General features: G+C 39.8%; 1 protein-coding gene across 1 annotated transcript in view; it reads right to left on the bottom strand.

The window, feature by feature from the left end:
* Window positions 1-4,079: 4,079 nt before the first annotated feature.
* The window catches only part of enpp2 (ectonucleotide pyrophosphatase/phosphodiesterase 2), a gene marked incomplete at both ends in the record, with an annotated part of 31,294 nt that continues 12,839 nt past the window's right edge, over window positions 4,080-22,534 (bottom strand). The window contains 18 exons of the mRNA XM_079227966.1: window positions 4,080-4,250; window positions 5,499-5,652; window positions 6,444-6,576; window positions 6,784-6,861; window positions 7,623-7,758; window positions 8,499-8,638; window positions 8,876-9,011; window positions 12,394-12,563; window positions 12,742-12,829; window positions 13,464-13,539; window positions 16,488-16,615; window positions 17,415-17,446; window positions 17,893-18,018; window positions 18,195-18,303; window positions 18,487-18,559; window positions 19,438-19,503; window positions 21,458-21,513; window positions 22,107-22,226. Coding sequence (XP_079084092.1) covers window positions 4,080-4,250; window positions 5,499-5,652; window positions 6,444-6,576; window positions 6,784-6,861; window positions 7,623-7,758; window positions 8,499-8,638; window positions 8,876-9,011; window positions 12,394-12,563; window positions 12,742-12,829; window positions 13,464-13,539; window positions 16,488-16,615; window positions 17,415-17,446; window positions 17,893-18,018; window positions 18,195-18,303; window positions 18,487-18,559; window positions 19,438-19,503; window positions 21,458-21,513; window positions 22,107-22,226 — 1,992 coding nt within the window. The remainder of the gene's footprint in view (window positions 4,251-5,498; window positions 5,653-6,443; window positions 6,577-6,783; window positions 6,862-7,622; window positions 7,759-8,498; window positions 8,639-8,875; window positions 9,012-12,393; window positions 12,564-12,741; window positions 12,830-13,463; window positions 13,540-16,487; window positions 16,616-17,414; window positions 17,447-17,892; window positions 18,019-18,194; window positions 18,304-18,486; window positions 18,560-19,437; window positions 19,504-21,457; window positions 21,514-22,106; window positions 22,227-22,534) is intronic.

Below are 22,534 nucleotides of genomic sequence, written 5' to 3'. Positions count from 1 at the left end.
GGTGCAAAGAGTAGAGCAGGGAGTGAGGTGGAAGTACAAGAGTTAGCTTCCAAGACACACCAGATAATATTTGGACGATGGCACCATTTTTTCAGCATTTGAATGTTAGCGGCCCAGTAATACAACAGCATATTGGGTAGGGCAAAACCCCCTGCTACTTTGGGTCTTTCTTAATGTCTTTTCTGAATTCTTGGGATCTTGCCAGCCCAAATGAAAGACAGTATAACAGTGTCCAATGACTTAAAAAATGATTTGGGAAGAAAAAGAGGGAGGGTCTGAAAAAGAAATAGGATTCGAGGTAACACGTTCATTTTGATGGTTTCAATTCGGCCAACAAGTGAAAGGGGTAATTTGTGCCATCTTTGAAGGTCTGATTTGATATTTTCAGTCAGCTTTATGAAATTATCTTTATGCAGGGACTTGAGAGAGTGGGAAATATTGACACCAAGATACTTAAAACCGTTGGGGGAAAAGTGAAAGGGCAAAGTCCCTGGGGCAATGAATTTGGCTGGTTGATTAATTGGGAAACAGAGCCTCTTAGCAATATTCAGTTTGTACCCTGAAAAAGTACCAAACATCTTCAGCAGATTCACTATTTCATCAACCCAGTTCACAGGATCCTACACATATAGCAATAGGTCATCCACATACAATGACACTCTGTGCTCCATGCCTCCTCTGACTATACCTGAGAATGCTAAAGAGCCTTTAAGGGCTATGGACAGGTGTTCAATGGCCAAAGCAAATAGTGAAGGTGACAGGGGGCATCCCTGACGTGTGCCACGTGTGAGAGAGAAGGGAGAAGAAATTTCAGAGTTAGTTTTAACGCTAGCTACAGGTGCAGAGTATAATAGGCGAATCCAGGAGATGAATTTGGAGCCAAAACCAAATTTGTGTAGTACAGTAAACAGATACTGCCACTCGACGCGGTCAAACGCCTTCTCCGCATCTAAAGAAATCACCATCTCTGGGGACAAGCAGAGGGACATAGAACCACACTCAAAAGTCTACGCACACTAGATGACAGTTGACGGCCAAGGATAAAACCTGATTGGTCTTCTGAAATTAAAAGCACTTTTGCCAACAGCTTTACATCATTGTTCAATACGTTTATAGGCCTATAGCTACCACATAAATGAGGGTCCTTGTCCTTCTTTAAGATAAGAGAAATCAACGCTTGGTTGAGTGTAGGGGGCAAAACACCCTTTTCTAGAGAATCATTATAGACTTCTAATAGTATAGGAGCAAGTTGTGTTGAGAATTTTTTGTAAAATTCCACTGGATAACCGTCTGGGCCAGGGCTCTTGTTACTCTGCATTTGAGAAATACAGGAAGTCATTTCTCCCAAACTCAGGGGTTCATCTAATCGTTTTGAAAGTTCTTCACTTAAAGTTGGAAAGTCCAGATTATTAAGAAAAGCATCCATAACAGATGTGTCAAGAGAGGGTTGTCATTTGTAGAGCGTAGAATAGAAGGAAGCAAACTCTGAGTTTATTTTTGATGGGTCGGTAGTCAGAGTATGAGATGAATCAGAGATTTGTGGTATAAAACGGGAGGCATATTGATGTCTAAGTTGTGAAGCTAGAAGGCGGCCAGCCTTATCCCTATGCTCATAGTAAATCACCCTTGTACATCTTAGTAGATATTCTGCCTTCCCTGTTCATAGTAAATCAAATTCGGTTTGTAATTGCAGACGATTGGTTGTTAAATCTGGGTTAATTGTCAAGACCTGTTGTCTGTCTATGTCCAGTATTAATTGACTGATTTAGAGTGAGAGCGATCCAATGCAGGATTTGTAACACAGTTGAAGTCTCCTCCCAAAATTAAATTCTGGGTATCTAAATTTGGAAGATTAGAGAACATTGTGGATATAAAGTCTGGGCTGTCCCAGCTGGGAGCATATACGTTTGCTAAAACAACAGGTGTTTGGAAAAGCTTTCCTGAAACTATGACATATCGACCACCAGAATCACAGTACACATGGTCTGGGATAAACTTGATTCGCTTGTGTATTAAAATGGCAGTGCCTCTGGATTTGCTATTAAAATTGGAGTGAAAAATGTGTCCAACCGCGCACGTTCCAGGTAAACTACCTTAAGATGATGCCCATTTAAACCGCCTGGTGTCATATTAGCATTTGTCATTTGTAATACGCCAGGGATCTGTCAATAAGGAAGGTGCCCAGCCCTGCCATAAGTATTGGTAGTGGGGGGGGGAAACAAAAAATAAAAATAAAAACAACACCAAGAAAGACGAAGGACATCATACCAACCCACCCACCCCACCCACAATCCCAACATTCCCTCGTCTTACAACTTTAATCATTTCACAGTGTGTTTTTAGTTCATGAAAGTTATTTGTAACATTTTGGTCGCCTACGAATATCTTACTCAGCGTTCGGTTGTACTTAGCTCCCCTATTTCTGGTTGCAAAAAAACAAAATGATGACAACCAAAATGCCCACACGTGCCAACCAACTGGCTCACATTTGAGACAGCTTTGTGGTCAAATGATGTTAGCAACCTTCCATCACTCATTACAGACTTTCAAATCTTCTATCAAAATGTAAACGGATTCCTATGCCTATGAACTAGAAGCAATATCTTTCAAATATCTCAGTACACACAGCTTTATAATAAGTTTTATCATAAGTTTGGTCACTTTTTTACTGTCGATACAATAATACTATTAAAGACATGTTACCAACCAACCCCGGTCTCCTCTCCTCTCTATATGTACAGCTCACAGCTGGGAGACTAACTTCAATATGCAACACACTTCATTTAGTAAAAACACTTGTTTATTGTGATGACATTTACACAAAGCAAGCAGGTGGTAAATGTTGTAGGGAACACATCAATTCATCATCATCACTGACATTATTGTTATCGTGCACGGAACAAAAAGTCAACACACACACACACAAACAGTCAAACATGATCAGAAAATATATGGAATTAAATTCAATATACACACACACACACACACACACACACACACACACACACACACACACACACACACACACACACACACACACACATACACCATTGCATTATCATTTCATACAAATAAAACAAAGACAATTTCTTCTTAATCACTGAACATAATCTGTTCATAGTGTAGAGTATACAAAGTGGATCAATGTCATATTGCTAGGTAACTGAATGTTTAACAGTCCGGCCTTGATACTGAAGTGATAGTTTTGTCTGGGACGGATTCTGTTGATGGTTTTGTAGTGCAATTAAAGATTATTCAAACACTTTAAAACACACAGAATATTGTATGCAACAACTTGTTCTTGGTACTGCTAGATGATGACAATTAATACAAAGCATGTTAGAGTATACAGGGCAATCAGTCCCGCATTATTATTTGATCTTGTGGTTCTGCCTTGTACTAAGGCCCTACATCAAAATATAGTTTTAAGACTCATCTTGTTATGCTACCATGATACAATTTTTGTAAATGAAGGTGTGTTTAATAAAATTGCCCTTAAAAACAAAATAAAACGTGTGTCCTTTAATATTCCAGCATAGGATTAGTGTGGGTTTCTCTGGTTAGTAAATCCATCTGTACTAGACAACTCCTGACCAGCCTTACTGCTGGAGAGAAAACAACGTAAACATCAGAAATCTCAAAGAGCAGATGAAGATATTATAGCAAACAAAACACTTGATTGCACTGTTATTTGCACATTATGATAAACAAAAGGTACTGGTTTAGATTGAATTCGAGCCCTTTAGATTTACTCATATAGGTCATGTTGTTCAGTCTGATGTAATTTCATTGAATCTGTGCCGACCAAGCTGCTCAACAGAATAAAGTGGACAGTGACACAGCTAGTAGCTCAGCCTCAGTGGTGTTCAATGCTATGTCTTAACAGATGGAAGAGATGAATGAGAGGAGAGTAAAGGGCCACAACAGAGCAGGTGCACACGGCAGCCATAGCGTCCAGCGAGAGCCTGAAGCTGGCGTAGGTCAGTGTAACGTAGGTGACAGCACCTCTTCCTTGTACCACATCCACCACGGTAAAAAAAAAAAAAAGGAATCAGCAACATCAGTGTTGACAGGAGATGTCAGATCTCGCTCTCGTACGTGTGCATGTAGGTCTTGAGCGACAGGATTTCGCCGTAGCTCCGCGTTGTTCTGCGGTACAGATCCAAGCCTGCCAGGATCTCCACATCTCTGACTCGAGCCGTGTGCATCTTTATCAGGTCTTCCACCCAGCGAGACTCCTCCTCGGAGCTCTGCAGGGAAGCAGCGAGGAGAACAGAAACGTTAGTTACCTTGAAACGTTAGTAAGTTTGAAACCCTCCGTCGCTCGCAACCCCCAAGCGATTTGGCTTTGAAGAAACACAGTCCGCATTGTCATGAGAGTGAGATGAGAAAATAAATACCACTCTCATGTTTGTGAGTACAGAGCTGGAGTCAGTTAGCCTACTTAGCATGAAGATCATGGAGAAGTGGACGTAGTCGTCGTGACGTCACCCATTGGTTTGAGGACTGTGATTTTTAAACCTTGAATACAGTATTTTATCCATCGTCATCTTGGATTTAAAAAAAAAAACTTTAACCATGGGGAAACAGCTGGCCTGTCTATGTCTAAAATGGTTAAATACACCTACAAATAGCTAACTTAAAAACATGTTGTATATCTCGTTTGTTTGATCTCCACACAAACAGAAATATAAAGAACAATTAATAGTTTTAGTGGAAAATAGGCTGCATTCACATCAAATCAGGCATTGAGGCAATTAGCGCAGGCCTGTGTGGCGTTGAATCGCTTAAGGGCCCATTCAAAGCTAAGCGTGCCTTCATGCTGGGTTTCACCGCACTGGATTCAGGGTTATGTGATTGGCCACAGCAGCGTGTTGTTGGGTTGCATTTCTCCAAAAGTTGATAACTCAACTCATATGAGACTCAAGATATGCTATACAAAATAAAGTCTATTCTGTTTCGACTTAAATGTAGGTAAATAATAGCTGTTTCCCCCTGTTTCTACTCTATACCGAGCTAGACTAACATATATACCCATCCGTGTCATCACAAATCTATTTATACATATCAAAACTGATTATTTGAAACGGTTTCAATATCTATTTCCCGCAGCATCGGCACATGAAAGCACTTTCTGCTCTCACCGACAGCGAGTTGACGCGCACACTGCTATTTATCTTTTAATCAGAATCTAAAAACGTATGCCCTCAATGTTTCCCAATGGCATCCAAAAAAGTATTACATATTGTATATATGGATTCAGCAGTGTATTAATCATCATAGTTTGGTTCCTTATGTTGTTCCCCATCTTTATTGTCATACAGACCTAATAACAGTTATTTTAGATTTAGGATAGTGTCTATGCCATCCTTACTTAGGATTCCTAACTTGGGGAATCCCTAAATAAGGACAGTTCTGTAATAGCGAATAGCAATCTCTAGTATATGTATGTATGAGTGTTATTACAATGTGGTGATGAACATGTGATAGTTCCTTACGTTGCATGTCTCGTCGTTGCTGGCTCTGTGCGGCAGGATGAAGGCCGCGCTGTTGAGCGGACCGCTACACGAGTCTGCGGCCTGCGTGAAGTCTAAGCAACTTGTCAGAACCACAAAGAAGTGTGTGGGGACCGGCATCATCCCACTCACGTACCTGCAATCACAAAAGACTCAACTTGTTTCATTTGTAACAAACGGACAAACATTCAGCCAGGAATAATTTTTTCCTCCTACTTTCTCTATAAACAATGCCCAGCCAGGGACATGCGGTCAGCTGAGGCATAGCATAGGTAGTGTATTTCACATGTGTAGAACCTGTGACATAGAACCGCAGTGAAAAAGCACAAAGGGGAGGCAAACAGTACCTCTGCCTCAATGAAGTGCAAGAGCCCACAGGTCGGGTTTATGCTTGTTCTGCCGTTGCTCTTCTTCTGCACTTTTAAAACTAAAAGAATATAAGGAGGACTTTTACAACAAAGTCATGGGGATTTTTGTCCTGAAGGATAGACGAATGGCCTTAATTTACAAGTAAAGGTAGGACCATGCATATAATGCAGTAGGCTATATAGCCTATTTTGTATTTGTATTGAATGAGTATGAATTGTGGAATTGCATTGGCAAATGAAAAGCACAATGAGGTTGCAGAGGAAATGCACTCTTTCTCTGAGCCGTTATGAATTGGTGGAATCAAATATGTACCTTACTTATGTGTGTGCAAGGATGTTGACATGCAATATGAAAAACAACCAGTAATCAATGGGCAAGCTGCCAACTGAATGGTGATTTAAGCTACTCTATTGGGGTCATATATTTTGTAATCTGACTTTGAAAGAGTCCGTGCCTCACCAGCCACGAACCTCACCGCACGTCACTGTGACTAGCATACATTTAAACTGTGTGTGTATTGAAGCTGAATCAGAAGTGGAGGAAAAAGAATGCTCTTACTCTTTTATCTTCTCAGCAGAGTCCCTGACGCCATCGTAGTTGTAGTCAAATATGGGTCCAACGAGCACGTTCACTCCATTTCTCTCAGTGGCGTATTTCTTCACCAGCGCTCTCTGGAAGTAACTCCATATTCCTGGGAGAGAAAGGTGGAAGCGAGGGGGAAATGAAACAGGGACGATGGGATGGGAGGTGATAGAAGATACAGAAAAGCGGTGAATATATCAGTGAATATATCAGCACTGATTTGGATTTTATTCCTTCAAATTCACAATATAAGAATTCACAATATACGGACTCCAAGCACTCCCTTGAAGAAACTTGGAATTACTGATGGACTTACTCTTGAATGCAGGAAACATAGGGACGGTGTTGGTGATGAGGACAGCATCATATTTTTTGTCCATGGTTGTGGGGAATTCTGCCAATAATAAAAAACAGAACATGATTAACTAGAATAATCGCTTCACAGTTGTATGCCTTCTCCAACTAGTCAAATTGCAGGTTGAATCCACATCTGTCCAAAATGACATTATGTAATTTCTCCCAACTAAAACTGTAAATATGAGAATGAAACAGCTAGCATAAGGTCTATAAGTGTCTTTGTTCAAGACATAAAATAATATGAGGCAATTTATCAAAGTAACTATTGACTATTTCTACAATCAACTAACGGATGTTTTATTTTTCTCAGTGGATTCCAATCATTTATTGTAAAAAATAATAATATTTAGTTTAACATGAAAATGAACCAGCAACAAAATATCCATTTTATTATCTCCGAGAGGAGATAATGTATTCGGCAGTGTGTGTGCGGGCGCTGTGTGTCTGTCTGTCTGGCCACGGACAACTTTGCATACTACTGGACCCATCAGCCTTATCATTGTTGGTCTCATGTATGACTGTATGAACCTTTCATGGTTGAAGTAAAAACACATGTCATTTACTTATCTTCTATTGGCCAAATGTAGATACAAATATTTATTCTATGACATTCATTGGTCATCAACATTTCATTTTTACGTGCGTATTGTTGAGAAAATATACTTGTCTGACACATTTGCCGTCTAGACTGGGAGTTAGACAACTGTAGTTTGTTGTGGTCGTTGCAGACGCAGAGATCTGCTCTAATGAGTGCACCTTTTTAGTTTTGTTAGTGTAATCCAGTGGTGGTAAACTCACGTGGCGGGTACAGGAAGGCGTAGGTGATCTGCTTCTCTGCTCTGTAGTTGGTACAAGACTGACTGTAGGCGGGAGGGACTCTGGTATCAGGTCTCACACAGTTGGACAGGGCTTCAGGAAGAGGGGATACCTCGACCTAGAGGATGAGAGACACACACACACACACACACACACACACACACACACACACACACACACACACACACACACACACACACACACACACACACACACAGAGAGGTCAGCTGACTTCTAGTTTAAACTATCGGTGGTTTTCAGTGGTCTGATGGATGAGGAGAAGGATGGAATCTGGATACAAATTATTGTATTAATTTTTACAATTAACAGTCAGGGATGTGATCAGATGTCATGAGGACAGAGGGCGTGTGAAGTTTTGCATTTGTAGCTTTGAGCCACATCCACTGCTCTTGGAATACTTTCATGTCTTAAAACTTCACTATAAGAAGCAACATCCAAAATATATATTTTTTATTTTCAATACTATAACATTATTGATCAACTTGAACTGAAGTGTGTCACCCTAATTCTTGTATTTTGGGCGGTGGTGTTGGGGGTGGATTGCGTGTGTGCTTGGTTGTATCTTTGGTTTCTGAAATGGAGATTTTGTTATTCACTATGTTAGAAACTATTTTATATATTACATTATTTTATGCATTGTCGGAAATGATAGCAACTAATAATTTGAACATATTTCAAAATGAAGGGTCTAATGAATAGCCCTGTATTTCCGTAACCCGCAGTCAAAGAAGAGTCGTGATATTGGTGTTTAAGACTGAAACTCTGCTGTCCTCTGGATGAGGTGCCTGTTTGCTGACAGTAAATATCCACACTAGAAGAGCACAGGACGAAGAGTACCTGTCTGCTGACGGCGTATGATGTCCAGAGAGGCATAGAGAGCGCCTCGCTGTAGCCGCTGATGTAGTCACTGTGGTGGAGGATAGAGTACTTTGTACGGAAGAGTACAGCAGGTCGGCCATACGGCAAGTTCCTGCTGTCTGAGAGAGAAGAAGCAGAGAGGGGGAGACACATAGCAGAGGTGTGGACATTTACAAATATATTTACAAAGGAGTGAAAGAACAGCAACATGTGACGGTGACGGGTGATGTATCTACAGGGATAGGATCGTGATGCGGGTTTACTCGATACACTGGGGCTGATTTACTGTATTTTTACAATTTAAACAAGTTTACATATACCAAATTAAATTTTCAGTAACATCGTGAAAGACTGACCATCCATAGCTTGCCTGAGTCGCTGGTTTAACTCCTCCACTTTGTTCTGTAAGAGACAGAGCCAGAGTGACTCCAGGTTATAGCCTCGTACGAGGGTCACTTTCAAACCTCTCTGGCCCCTACTTTTTACACGCAACTGCAAAAAGATCGGAGATTGAAACAATCTCTTGAGATCTTCATGGGAATCAAAAACACAGTATAAAGTGAAACGCTGCAGAGAGGGGCTGAGTTTCATTCACTTCCAATCCAAGCTATTCGGGATGTACATCTAAAAAAATACACACAGAATGTGTCTAGACCAAAAAGGGCGTCAAATGTCGACATTAGACCTTGATGGAATGAGAGGTTTCCTTTTTGTTGGTTTGTTATCTACGGATTTTGTTTGAACGGCTTGACTTGGAGGTGAACTGAGTCCAGCTCTGCAGCAGAAATGTAACACAGTTGTTTCAGTTTTTAAGGAAGCTGAATAGGGCCGTGGTAAGACTTTGTCTTTCTGAATGGGACTTTTGTGATCAGATGCGCCAGATCACACCTGACACTTGTTGTGTCCCCGTGCCTGATCAGATATCATTTTATGTTCAAAGGAGCGTCTTTAAAACAATGGATGAACTCATTTCATTTTCTGTAGTCCTATTCTTCGTTTCTGCAGTGTCAGAAGGCTTGTTTTGGAAGACAAATAGCTGCCAACAAATACAGTGACAAACACACTGAGGTCTGATCTCATCGTCAGTCAGGCCACCTCAGTATATTGTCTGGCTGATCGGATCCCGATGCAGCCAAGATCAGATCTCGGAGCGCCCAGACCTGATAGGTAATGTCCTGGCACGGTCGGATGACAAAAGTCACATTGAAAAGAGAAGTGAACCACGGCCACAGACACATCAAAGCAATCAGGTTACTTACATACTTTTTACAAGTCAAACTGGTACAGTAAATGTTTAGTGCATTGTCACTGTTAAATAAAAACATACATAAAATACATACATACATACTGAGGCTTAGTCAAGTTAATTTACCCCCCAAAAAATGTACCTCCGAGTTACAGAGGTCTCTTTTCCAATGCAAGTCTATGGAAGTCACTCACTGCTATATTACCCCACACTCCAACAACGGTGTGTATTTGATCCAACTTGCACATTGCACTGCACAACGCTTGAATTGTGTTTTCACATTTATATATTGACAGAGATTTCTTTTTAAAACAGTGTTTGACAAAACTGTGTTTACAAAAATGTGTGTGTGTGTGTGTGTGTGTGTGTGTGTGTGTGTGTGTGTGTGTGTGTGTGTGTGTGTGTGTGTGTGTGTGGATTAAGCCTCAGCACGAACACAGGGAGACTGAGCAGAGATTCTTTTCTTGAGTGGTCTCATGGTAAACACAGTCAAGAAAAGGAGAATGGTTGGCCTCTGGCCAGCAACACAGCCATACTCTGTTGAACTCTGTGAGGGTCCAGGTTGGCCAGGTAAAATCAGCATCAGATCATTCTTAATTGACTTTGCAGCTCTCTCACAGAGGAGAGGGCAGTTACATAAGGTGCAACCCCAAGAGGGGTTCAACAGGTAACCTTTTGAAAACATGCTAACTGACAGTTTTACTTATATTTAAGCATTTTATCGTTTCTATACTCTATCAGATAATAACTGATAGGGTAGGTGACAGTAGCACATGTGCTACAGATGTATGGTTACCACAGCAAAACTGCCTTGTTGCATGGACTCAAAAAGTTGTCCTTGCATCTTTGTCATCACATTAAAGTAATACAGTGTCATTTTTGTAGATTGGCTTGTTGATCAACTTACCTTCAATTGAATGCAATAGATACCAAAAGTATCCATGTGTCCCTAATCACTTTAGTGCTCCATGCCAACACGCTACACTATGCTTAGGGACATTCACTCTCAGTAACATCAGACCAAAATACACTGCTTTTGTTGTGTTTCCAGTGATGGTTTCAGTTTAGAAATCCTACTGATGTCATATATTATGCCTATAAGTTTTACACTCCAGTATATTACAACTTTCATGTTATTTTTGTAATTTTACTCATTATGGCCTTAGGGCCACATTGAAGGTCCACCTACTTAGCTGACATCCTCTATGTCTGCAAAAGAATGTAGTCATTTACACGCCAATGGTGTCTTATTAAAGAGCGACAACCGGCAAAAGGGATTCTCTTGGATAGAGCACACGCAAAACATACTGTCTGATTTTCATTTGAGTCAGTTCTACGGAAACAGAGAGATCAATATCGCAACAAGGCTATTAATGAGGACCCCTGGTGTATTTTTTCTTTATTTTAGTTTAGTTTCTATTTTAAATGTGTAGGCACTGGAAGTGCATTGCACTTTACATTGCTGTAAAATAACAATGCATTTGGTTTTTGAGAGCGGGGAAGTGAGATCCGTTCATAAGTGATCACTCGAGACGCATGGGGAGATTCTAATGCCAGGTGTGAACCTTAGACACTCTATAAGAAGTAGACACTGTGATGTCACTCATCGGTTTGTGGACTAAAAACAGCATTTTGGCCGTCGCCATCTTTTTTTCTTTTTTTTTTAACAAGCACTTCAAACACGGACGACTACCAGACTGGAAAACGTTGCGGTAGCTACCTGTCAAAAGCATAGCCTGCTTATGGTATATTTTACTCTAAATGGACCATACTTTACTATAATTATTATATAATGTATCATGCTGTATTGAAAAAGGCTTGAAACTAGCGTTTGCGTCACTCATGTTTACAATGTTTACCGAGGTAATAAATTAAGTGTAGGGTCATTTACTCATAGACTTCTATACAATCAGACTTCTATACAACCAGAGGAGTCGCCCCCTGATGGGCATTAAAGATAATGCAAGTTTAAGGCACTTGTACATTGGCTTCACTTTCAGACCCAGAGGTTGCCGTCTGGTGAGAACTGACATTCTTAAATCTGTCCACTTGTGATTGGATCACCCAAGACGCATGTCAATGCCTGGTGTGAACATGGCCTACGTCTTGTAGTTGTGATAATATTTTACTCACCAAAGCACAATATCAAAGTATCCCTAGAACTTAGCAGTTATGTTGGTGAATACAATACTATCAAAACCATAGAACCAATGTTCAAACTTCTAAATATTAGATCCAAGTTGTAATGAACTGGAATTATCCTTTAGGAGCATAACATTCACTAGCTGCCATCCAAATCAGATAACCACTATATTTGTATCTTAACTACTTATTACTACTTAGCTTTACAGCTGCTTAAACTTGCAATTCATTACTTACTAATCAACTTAGTGAATTATTGACACTTTTGAAATAAATGTATGTGCTATCGGCCAATCTCATGTACGGCATAGTGTCTGCGTGAAGTTCCAAGGCCGGTGATAAAGATCAGAAGGATTTAGAGTTCACTGTTGTTATCACTGATGTAAGTGAGCTTGACAGACAAGCCAATCTCCTAAAAACTGGTATTCCTTTCAGCAGTGGACAGGAAGCCGGGTCTGGGTCTGCCACTGAGTCATCATGGCTGACCTTGTCTTCACAGCTGCAGCCCAGGTCGTCTGTTCCTGCAGGACCAAGACCAGATGCTGCTGGCCTGGAAAGCTCCTCTGGCATGGTGGGCCTGTAGGGGGGGCTTCTCAGCAGGTGGTTCAGACTGCCATGGGTTCCATTATTGGGGGCTGGTTTCAGACCCAGAAGATCTAAGAGCGGGAGAAATCAGTTTCATGTCAGCCAAAATAATTAGTGGAGGCTGTCACACATACAACACCACTTATGTTGTGACTCATACTCACATATTCATTCAAACACATTTTGGCTAGAATCATAGACATGCAATCAGAACCAAACACAGGAAGACAAAAAGAGAAAATGCCTTACCACACATGACATTATAAAGCTCAATGTTTTCAAAGGCTGGAACTTTAGTCTTGAATTTAAATGTAGGTCCGTACCCCAAGAAAATAGTCTGAAAATGAGAGTTGATGGCACAAGTAAATAACCAGGTGACCAGGTGAGAATGGGTGAAACTGGGGACAGTAGGTGGAGCCTCCAGTAGATTACATTCATGTCAGCGAACAGGAGCGATAATAATTGTAGTATTCTTTCCTGCAGACTTTACAAAAAACGTTTTGTTGAGAAATCGTGAGCAATCAATGATCTATGGGGACTCCTCTCCCACTCGACCTGGTACCTGACATAACTATTTGGCTTTTTGTTCACCATGCTTCATGTCAGCAATGGGTGGTTTACTTTCTCTCAGAAGATGTTTTAATTCAACAACGTCATTGCTATGCATCGCCCCTATGCATAGTTGTTTCTCAATTTGCTGCAGTATTAAACTGCACTGTTTTTAACACTGTTAAAATAATGACAATTAAGTGTTAGGGAGATAACACCAAAAATGTGTTTCACAACAGACAGTATCTAATGTTTTATGAGGCTAGAACTAATCAAAACACAGGTTAAGTCTAATTTTCTGGACAAACAGGATATGTCACAAATTCTTCAGGACGTCTGGTCACTCTAGTTAGTAAGTCACTGTTTTAGATTGAAGACCTAATACTTGTGTCCTGTGGCTGACTGTAGATTATCAAGAGTACCTGCATGCTGTTGATTTTATTGTCATATCCATGGTCACCAGAGAAGCCACAGTGCCTCTTCCCTTCAGGAACTTTCCTGTAATGAACAATATGAATGAATCAATCAGAACTTGGTTGTCTATGTGCAGTAGACCAGAGCAGTGTCGACCGGCAAAGGCTATGTGATGTCTCTGGCAAAAACTTACATTGATCATACGTTACAAAACCTGGCTGGAAGGTTCAGATTATTGTGTCATATGACTCAGTCAAGTCAAAGGCTAAAATATTGCATACCACATTAACCAATTTTGTTTTATACCGCTGTTTTTTGCTGCTGAGCTAATTTGTTGTATTCAAGTTTCTTTTGGTAATTCTTAAAGATGGCCAAACTGTGGTCAAATCAGCTGAATCGAGAAGGAGAATGAAAGACCAACTTTCAGAAAATCCCTCTACTTCTCTCTTGATTTATTACCTCAGTAAACATTGTGAACATGAGTTTATGTCTCAAACTCTAGTTTTAAGTCTTCTTCAATAAAGCATGATGTTCATTTAGTAATTATGGTCATTTAGAGTCAAATAACGTAGGGTAGGCTTTAGGGCGGGCTAACTTGTGATGGACAGGTCGCTACCATGGCGTTGTCCATGTTTTTGTGTTACAGCTTTACCCCTTGGTTTTCCGTTCATAAAACACAAATGTCTTATTCAGCATTCAGTTGTACTAAGTTATACGGTTCACTTCTGGTTGCAAAAAAAACAAGATGGCAATGGCCAGAAACCAAGACAGCAATAAACCAATGGGTGATGTTGTGGTGACTGCGTCCACTTCTTACATACATAAACAATCTTTGGTTTTTTTTCTTCGGGCAGTAAGTTTAAAATGTGTTTGAGCATGGTAGAAATCTGGAGTCTAACCAATCAAAAGGGGTTTCAAAAATCGCTACATTAACTTCCAAGGTGGTTTAGAAAGACCTGATGCAGTGCGGCATCAGGTCCACACAGGTTTTTACGGTTTAAACTGAACTGCAGCATGTTGTCAGTACCTACTTTGGCCCTTTAGGCCCAAGGACAAGCACTCCTTCACACAACCCAAGCTACATTCCTCTGATTGAAAAACAGCCACTTTTAACTAAGTGTCCATTAAAACACTACTTCCAGTTATACACCTTAATAAATGTGTGTGTGTGCGTGTGTGTGTGTGTGTGTGTGTGTGTGTATGTCTAGAGGGTGAAGCCACAAGCATGTTAAAAATGTCAATGATTATCTGACAGGGAAATGAGACAAACTCAGTGTTTCATTTGGTAAACAGTTAGTTGGTTTGGGATTTACGCAGACATCGCCTTACGTACTCTGTTAATGTGCCTGTGCAGTGTGTAGTGTGTAGTGTGTATGTATGAGTGAGAGATTGTAAACGCTCAAACACTCTGCTCAAAGCGCCGGTGCCAACGATTAACCCGTCTGTCTATCTGAGCTGCACTGAAACCTCAAAGATGTCTTTCATTTAGCAGCTCTGCGTGTGCATGCGTCCTGAGACAGAACGGAGATGTCCCATGGTTCACCAAGCCAAAACAGCATGGCAGCTCAACGCAAAGAGGCTGTAACTCTTACCACGTTCACACACGTACACACACACACACACACACACACACACACACACACACACACACACACACACACACACACACCGAGGTGTGCCGAGGTGTGCCGAGGTGGTTTGTTTTCTCTCTGAGTCCTGATGACCTCATGGTTTACTTTATCACTGACTCGCTGCAATAAGACTTTTCGCTGCTCTACATCAGACTACATTGTAGCGCGTCATTAACCTTTCAGCAGCTGCACTTTTGGAAAAATATTTTTTTTAAACAGGCTCAGAACGGGACATCCTAAAACCTTTCAGCAATAGACGTGTTAATGATGCGTTGATAGCAGCCCACGTTAGTATAAAATGTGTTTTTAAGTAAAGCAAGATGTGCAGTGAAAAGCCTCACTGATGGGTGGGTGGGCTGAAAATGCCACGTACTTACATCGACTGCACAGAACATTAGAGCACTTCCAGCAACAAATTAAAACTAAATTAGCTAGATATTCCAGAGAAATTCAGATCATCTAAAAGAAATGAAAAAAACTAGCCTATCTATTAATTATTAAATAACAAATAAGTTAGGAGCCCATTTGTCATTATATGCACATAATCAGTGCAAATAGTAAGTCACTGACTTACAGTATTTATATGGAGTCTGTTCGGCCGAGGTATGGCTCTAAGAAGGAATGAAAGATGCAAAGGATTAATAATAAAAATCAATGAGAGACAATGCTTCACCTAATCTGTGAACTTCATGAAGGTTCCAATAACACATCCACAATTAGAATTTACTATGAGACAATCTTTCTTGTATTAAACTCGGGATATCACACATATTTTAAGTTGGACCTCGTGTTATATCGTTACAGGTTAAAGGTGTAAAGAGAGAGATATCTCAGCCCATAGTTCTGGGTTTGATGACGACAAAAAAATGTTCCCCTTGGGGATTAATAAAGTATATATTCATTCATTCACAGTGGGGGTAGACATCACCTGCACATCAGAGTTTATTCTCCCTGGTTTGAAAAAACCTGTGATCTAAATCAATCTAAATGATCGAAGATTCATTGACACCCTTTTAAACACTCAACGCTTCAGTGCATGTCTTTGTGTGCACTCAGTGAACTTCCGCCAGGAGATTATGTATTCAGTCTTTTTCTGTGTCTGTGGCAATCTTGCACACTGCTGGACCCATCAGCATTATATTTGTTGAGCTCATTTATAACTGCATGCTCAAGCATCTCTCATGGTTGCTGTAAATGTCAATACATTTTTTATCAACAACATATTCTACTGACTGTTATATATTAACATATATCATTGACTGCTGACTAGTCATTACTCTTAATTGGACATATTGAAAGGAACATTTTTTCTTGCTTTCTTTTTTTTTTTTACATTTGACCAGTTCTGCTTGTAAACGTCTGGTGTTATTCGTACTTCCTGTTGTAGGGGCAGTTCTGTACCTGGCAACGTGCCACTTCCTGTCCACCAGCAGGTGAATCTCTTCGATGCGCCGGTTGTTGGCGTAGTGCAGCCTCTTAGGCAGGTGCTGCTTCAAGTACGGCTTAAAGTGCTGGTCTGCCTTCTTACACTGTAACACAATCATTGGTATTTTGCTCCAATATCACCAAAATATCGCAAGAGTAAGACCCTACCTCTTTTTGAAAGATGCCAAATGGTTGCCTTTGTATTTTCTAGTCTAGATTAATAATAATAATAATAATAATAATAATAATAATAACTTTATTTACTGTATATAGCACCTTTAAAAACAAAGTTCACAAAGTGCTCTACAGAGAAGCAAAGAAGACATAACTTAACTATCGGTAAACAAAAAGGACCATATAGGCAATGAATACTACAATAACCAAAACAAACAAATAAATAAAATATACAAACAAAACCAGGGGAACAAAAGCACAGCACTACTACTATATAACAACCAAGAAGAGAGAACATCTCAAACCACCACTAGCATCATTACACTGGAAATGTGTAGGGTTGAGGATTGACTTTAAAATGATTTTACTTAAAAGCTTGGATATCTATTTTATTTTCTCATACTTTTGTGTGTTTTTTATATCTTAAAATTGGTTATTAACTTGTTTTTATTACTAGGGTTATCCCATTTGATTTGATCTCCTTAGGACTTAAATATTCTAGTGGCTTTACTGGTGTTTTCTGTTTTTAACACCTGTGTTATTTATTTGTTTCTCTTGTGAAGCACTTTGAGCTGCATTTTATGTAATGAAAGGTGCTATATAAATACAATTGTATTTATATTATTAAAAAGTATTATTATTATTATCATATTTTTACAAAATGTCATTAAGTTGACAGTTGAAACTTCACAGAAGTTTGAGTATTTTTCATGCAAGCCTAATACTCACTGTTAGGTTTGCAACAACAGTCTTTGGGTCATCTGAAATAAAGAACAATGGTCAGAGGAGAAAAAACTGTAAAGTACAACAAAGCAACATACTGTTCTGTATATCTTAAAAATCAATGAACTTCAACTGGTACTGATAAGTAGGACAAATAAGACCAAACGCTCCAAATACAAGGTCTGCATGAATAAGAGGGATACACTACAGTAAGTAAAACAAAATCACAAATAGATACCACAATGAAACTTTCCCAGTTAATTACTTATATTAAGACAATACTTTTTTGTATTACAAGTTTTCTGAAATGTTATGTATATAAAGAAAGTAGTGAAATAAACACCTGAATGTGTATTTTGGATGTTTTCTTTCTACAGGTCAAAATAGCCCAAAAATAGTGCGTGAAAAAGCAATGTCTTTGCCTGTAGGAAAAAAGAATGGAACGTTAAATAAAATGCAATTGTATGAGCTTGTCTCTTCTCACATTTAGGGTTGTTGGTGTATCTTGAGCGTATTCTGCCCAGAGACCCGGGGATGAGGATGATGTCATCAACGTTGGTCAGGTAGTTGCTGAGGAACTCGGTGCGATCACAGTGCGCCTCTTCCATACCTGAGAACAATGAGGAACGAGTGGGTGGCTGGTGAAACCTAGAATGAAGGGAACTGCCTCTGCAGCGAGACTTTGAGCAAAGCATTTCATCCCAAATTGCTTCAGTGGAGCATGCATGTCATGCTCTTCCAGCATGGTGACCTTACATCAGTGTGTGTGTGTGTGTGTTTCTGTACCATGATCCCCCACCAGGATGATGTTGACACAGCGGTGCAGTTTCATCTGTTTGAGTCCATCCATCATTTGGCCGACAATCCTGTCAATCATCCGCAGAGGGTTGTTCAACTGAAACACAGAAAGGGAGTGAGAACCCACTGTGTGTGTGTGTGTGTGTGTGTGTGTGTGTGTTTTGATACACAATACACACTAAGAGACACTATAGGGGTTTGTATGTGTACAGTTAACATGCGCTTTCCACGCAAACGCACACATCCCCACACACAAACACAGCAGATACACGGTACTCACTTCTGTGCTCATGGGCCCCACTTTGTGTCCATATGTGTCTGGTTGTTCAGAGTGCATGGCGTAAACGTAGGGCCTGAAACAAAAAGATGGAGATGTGCTGGTTGTAGTTGTAGTGATAGTAATAATCGACAAAAACAGGTGCTTTAAAGTGCATCACTTGCAGTGGTGAAGACAAAGTCAATTAACTCAAATACAGCACTTCAACTGGAAATGATTGTAGCTTTCCCTCTACTTCATTTATTTGACAGGTATAGTTACTTTTCAGATTGAGATTTTACATCAAGGGATAGTTGGATGTTAGATAGCCAGTACAATCGCTATCAATTTGACAGGAAAATCCAACACCTTGTTATTAAATATATATATATATATATATATATATATATATATATATATATATATATATATATATATATATATATATTGCTTAATGGTGTGTGTGAAAAAGAAAAACATTACATATATATATATATGTGTATATATATATACATATATATATATATTTGTGTATCAGAGCTTTGTTTTTTCATCTACCAATCGGCTCACAACCTTCAAATTAATCTGGTGACCCTAACTGTAGATAAAAATGTTAGATCTTCATAGAAACAGTAGTAGCTGTAACCGTTACAGCAGTACAAGTGAAGGAGTAGCAGTGGAGATATTAGTAGCAGCAGCCCCCCCCCCACCCCACACACACACTTTTTTCAAAATTGTATTTTTGTAATAAAATAATAAATAATAAAATATTTATGAAAGATAGTGCAACAAGTTTTCGCACCAGAAAACATAGGCACCAGTCAAATTGTGTGGAACGGACATATTCAAAACATACACTATAGTGCTAACTGCTGAGTCAGATCTCTATCACTAGAGGGGAAAGTCATGCACAATTCGATGCGCGCACACACACACACACACACACACACAAATAAAAATAAAAACAGATCTCACCTCTCCCCTTCAGGGAGGTGGAGCCACTGCAGCATGGTCAGTATTCGCCTCTCCAGAGGGATAGTACTGGAACACAAACACAAACTCAACGAAATGTTAACAAGCCATGGCATAAGCACAGAATAATAGTGATAGACTCCGATTCAGGTGCCCTTCATGACCCATGAAACCACCATTAAACTCCAAACTGTTCCCTCTGACTCTCAAAGAGCCCCATAAAGTAGAGCACACTTGGAGCCCTCTCACTGTTTAAAGTGTCTAAAAGTCAAAACGCTGCCTGTGTGGTGATGAGGCCACCAACCAAGACGCTGGCTGTCAAACAGTCCACAGCTGTCAACTATCAAACCCTGAGTGGGACTTGATGTACGAGGGGGGGGGGGTCTCTCTGTGTGAACACTTGACAGCAGGTTTGATCCCTCTCTGCACTTTTGTCTATGTTCACACTTTCAACAACATTTCCCGTCCTCTTGTTTTATATACTCTCTTTCTTCTCCTCTTTCTATTCTCTTCTTGTGGTTAAGGGGTGGGCCTCCCAGAAAGCTGAACCCAAAACACACCGTCAACCAGCCAGCCAATCATTTACAATAATCTCTGGACCCCATTACCGTGGTACTAGAGAGCTAAATTGTGTAAAATAAATTGGGCATGGGCACAGTCCTGTCTGTCTCCTTCTCCTACCGCTCCCTTTCTTTCTCACGCACCTCTTGTCAGTGCCAAGTGCAAGAAAAGCCCTGTAAAGTTAACCACATGCTCCAGCCCCCAGGCTTCCGTGGGGCTTTTTTTTCTTCCTCGCATGTCTGCGACACCGGCTCACAGAGGAACCCTGCTTAGTGTAAACAGGCCCATTTGCCCAAATTGCTGTGAAAACAGCCCTCTGCTGAGATCTGCCTCTCGCTCCATCAAAGCCGCCTCTGTGCCGATAGATGTGGGCTCTTTTGTGTTCAACACACAGGCTAAAGGTTCTGCTGCTGCAGCCCGAGTGAGCAGCGGGAACATGAAGCTCTTGTGACTTCCTTTGGGAACTTTCCCACCAAATAATTTACATTTCCTGAAATATTCGTTATAAGACAATGCATATGCAGTGGCATTTAAGGTACATTAACAACATAACATCATGTCATAGGTATGAGGACACTGATGTTGCCACGTGATTGGCCGAGATGTCTCATGGTTGTAAAGCTTCCAATATCAATACAGGCGAGAAAGCAAATTGTTGGCAATTTATTAATGTGTTCTTACCTGGTGCCAGAGTACATACATGAACAAAGAGTGCATTGAGTATATTAAACAACCTGACATCTGACTCCCTGTGAGTTTTGTTTACAACGTCTGATTCAATCCAGGCAACATGCAACATTTTTAAACTGCCAAAGACAACTATTCCAGATCTGCAGCAGAGCGCTAGGGCCAGGCATAAGGACAATAATTAGATTTATTTTTCAACTTGATAATAAAGTCAAAATGTTGGAAATAAAGTTCTGTTTTCTGCATTACGCCAGGAGGAAGAATTGTATTTATTTTTTGCAATTCAAGAACAAAGTCGAGATTAAGGTCAAACTTTCAGTATTATTGCCAGGGGGAAGATTATTTTATTTAGCATTTCAAAAACATGTAAAAATATTAAGAATACAGTTGAAATACCATTTCAAGAATAAAGACACAATTTCAAGAATAAACTTGAAATTTGAATAAATCAAACTACTAGAACTTTGACTTTATTCTAAAAAGGCAAAACTAAATAAAAAAACCACCTCTCCTTTTTTCCCCCTTGTGCATGACTAATACTCTCGACTACCGTACAAAACAGCTCAGACCAAAGAGAGCAGAGTTTAAAAGTAATGTATGCTTTAAAGCTTTAAATTGTGCTGACTAAGCCGCTGTGTGGCACAGAGAGGAGAGGCTGTCTTTTCAAAGCATCTACCCAGCTGTAATTTCCTAAGTATTAATAAGGGAAAATAATACTACAAAAGTATAGAAAATGCATTCAGAAAATCAATTAGAGCTGCAAATGTAGACTCACACAGGCCAGAAGAAGGTGGCAGCCTTCACTCCCTGTTTGAGCGCTGTAATCCAGATCTAGGAGAGAAACAGTGCAGTCCTATTATTTTATCAGTCTGATATATTTTAGGAGGATGCTATCGGAGTGTTACACTGAACAACAAAAACATATAGTAGGTTGGTTTTCTTCGGTTTGTCAACTATTTTGGAAGACACTGGTAAAGCCTTGTTGGTTAGCAGTGCATCCTGACTCTATTATTCTTTCATATAAAATTTTAATGCAGGTTTATTTTTTAAGTAAAACCACTAAAGCAAAACCCTAAAACGTTCCAGACTACCTAGTGTCAACGCTTTGGTCTTGCAAGAACTAAAAGTAATCCCAAGGCCGATTTCATATTAACATCTGTTATTAATCACTGGATTATAAAGTTTATCAATTGTGATTTTGTTAGATCTGAGTCCCGCCACTCATACTGTGAGTGGCTTCAAAATAAAACTCTTTACTGCCTTTGTTTGCCTCTGATCTGTGACCTTCAGATGGATTTAAAAAACATATTCAAAGTCATACACAAAATGAGAACAGAAAAAAATGTATTCATGTCAGCTCACGAATAAAATACAATCATTGTGTTGATGAACTAGAGATTACAGAGAGAAGTGACTTTACTTACCGGCTGTCCTCCCCACCAGCGATGATTGAGCTTCTCTCTGCCTCTCAAGGTGAAGGTGGCATCAAACACGGGGTCATGCATGGAGTTGCCGATGATACCATGAGACTCTGGATAGAGACCCTGACAACGATTAACACTGAGATTATGCCCGAGGCCAATAACATTTGTCACTTCATAGCTGTACTTAATTGGTCTTCTTTTCTCAGTGTTGCCTTAAAAAATATTTAAAGCTAGAGTTGGTAACTTAGTTTTTTGTAATTTTTACTCAAACTGTCACTGAGGTACTGTTAATTGAATTGTGTATCTAATTGAAAGGATCTTCTTTCTTATTAACTACATCTTGGTGAGGAATAAATTAAGGGCTTTTCACCTGGGTATCTGCTGTTCATGTTCCGTGTGAAACCGAAAATAAACGTTGAGTTTGCAAT

This window comes from Taurulus bubalis, assembly GCF_910589615.1.
Source record: "Taurulus bubalis genome assembly, chromosome: 12".
Taxonomy (NCBI): domain Eukaryota; kingdom Metazoa; phylum Chordata; class Actinopteri; order Perciformes; family Cottidae; genus Taurulus; species Taurulus bubalis.
The sequence above is the reverse complement of the archived record's forward strand: the minus strand, read 5'-3'. Positions and strand labels throughout refer to the sequence as shown.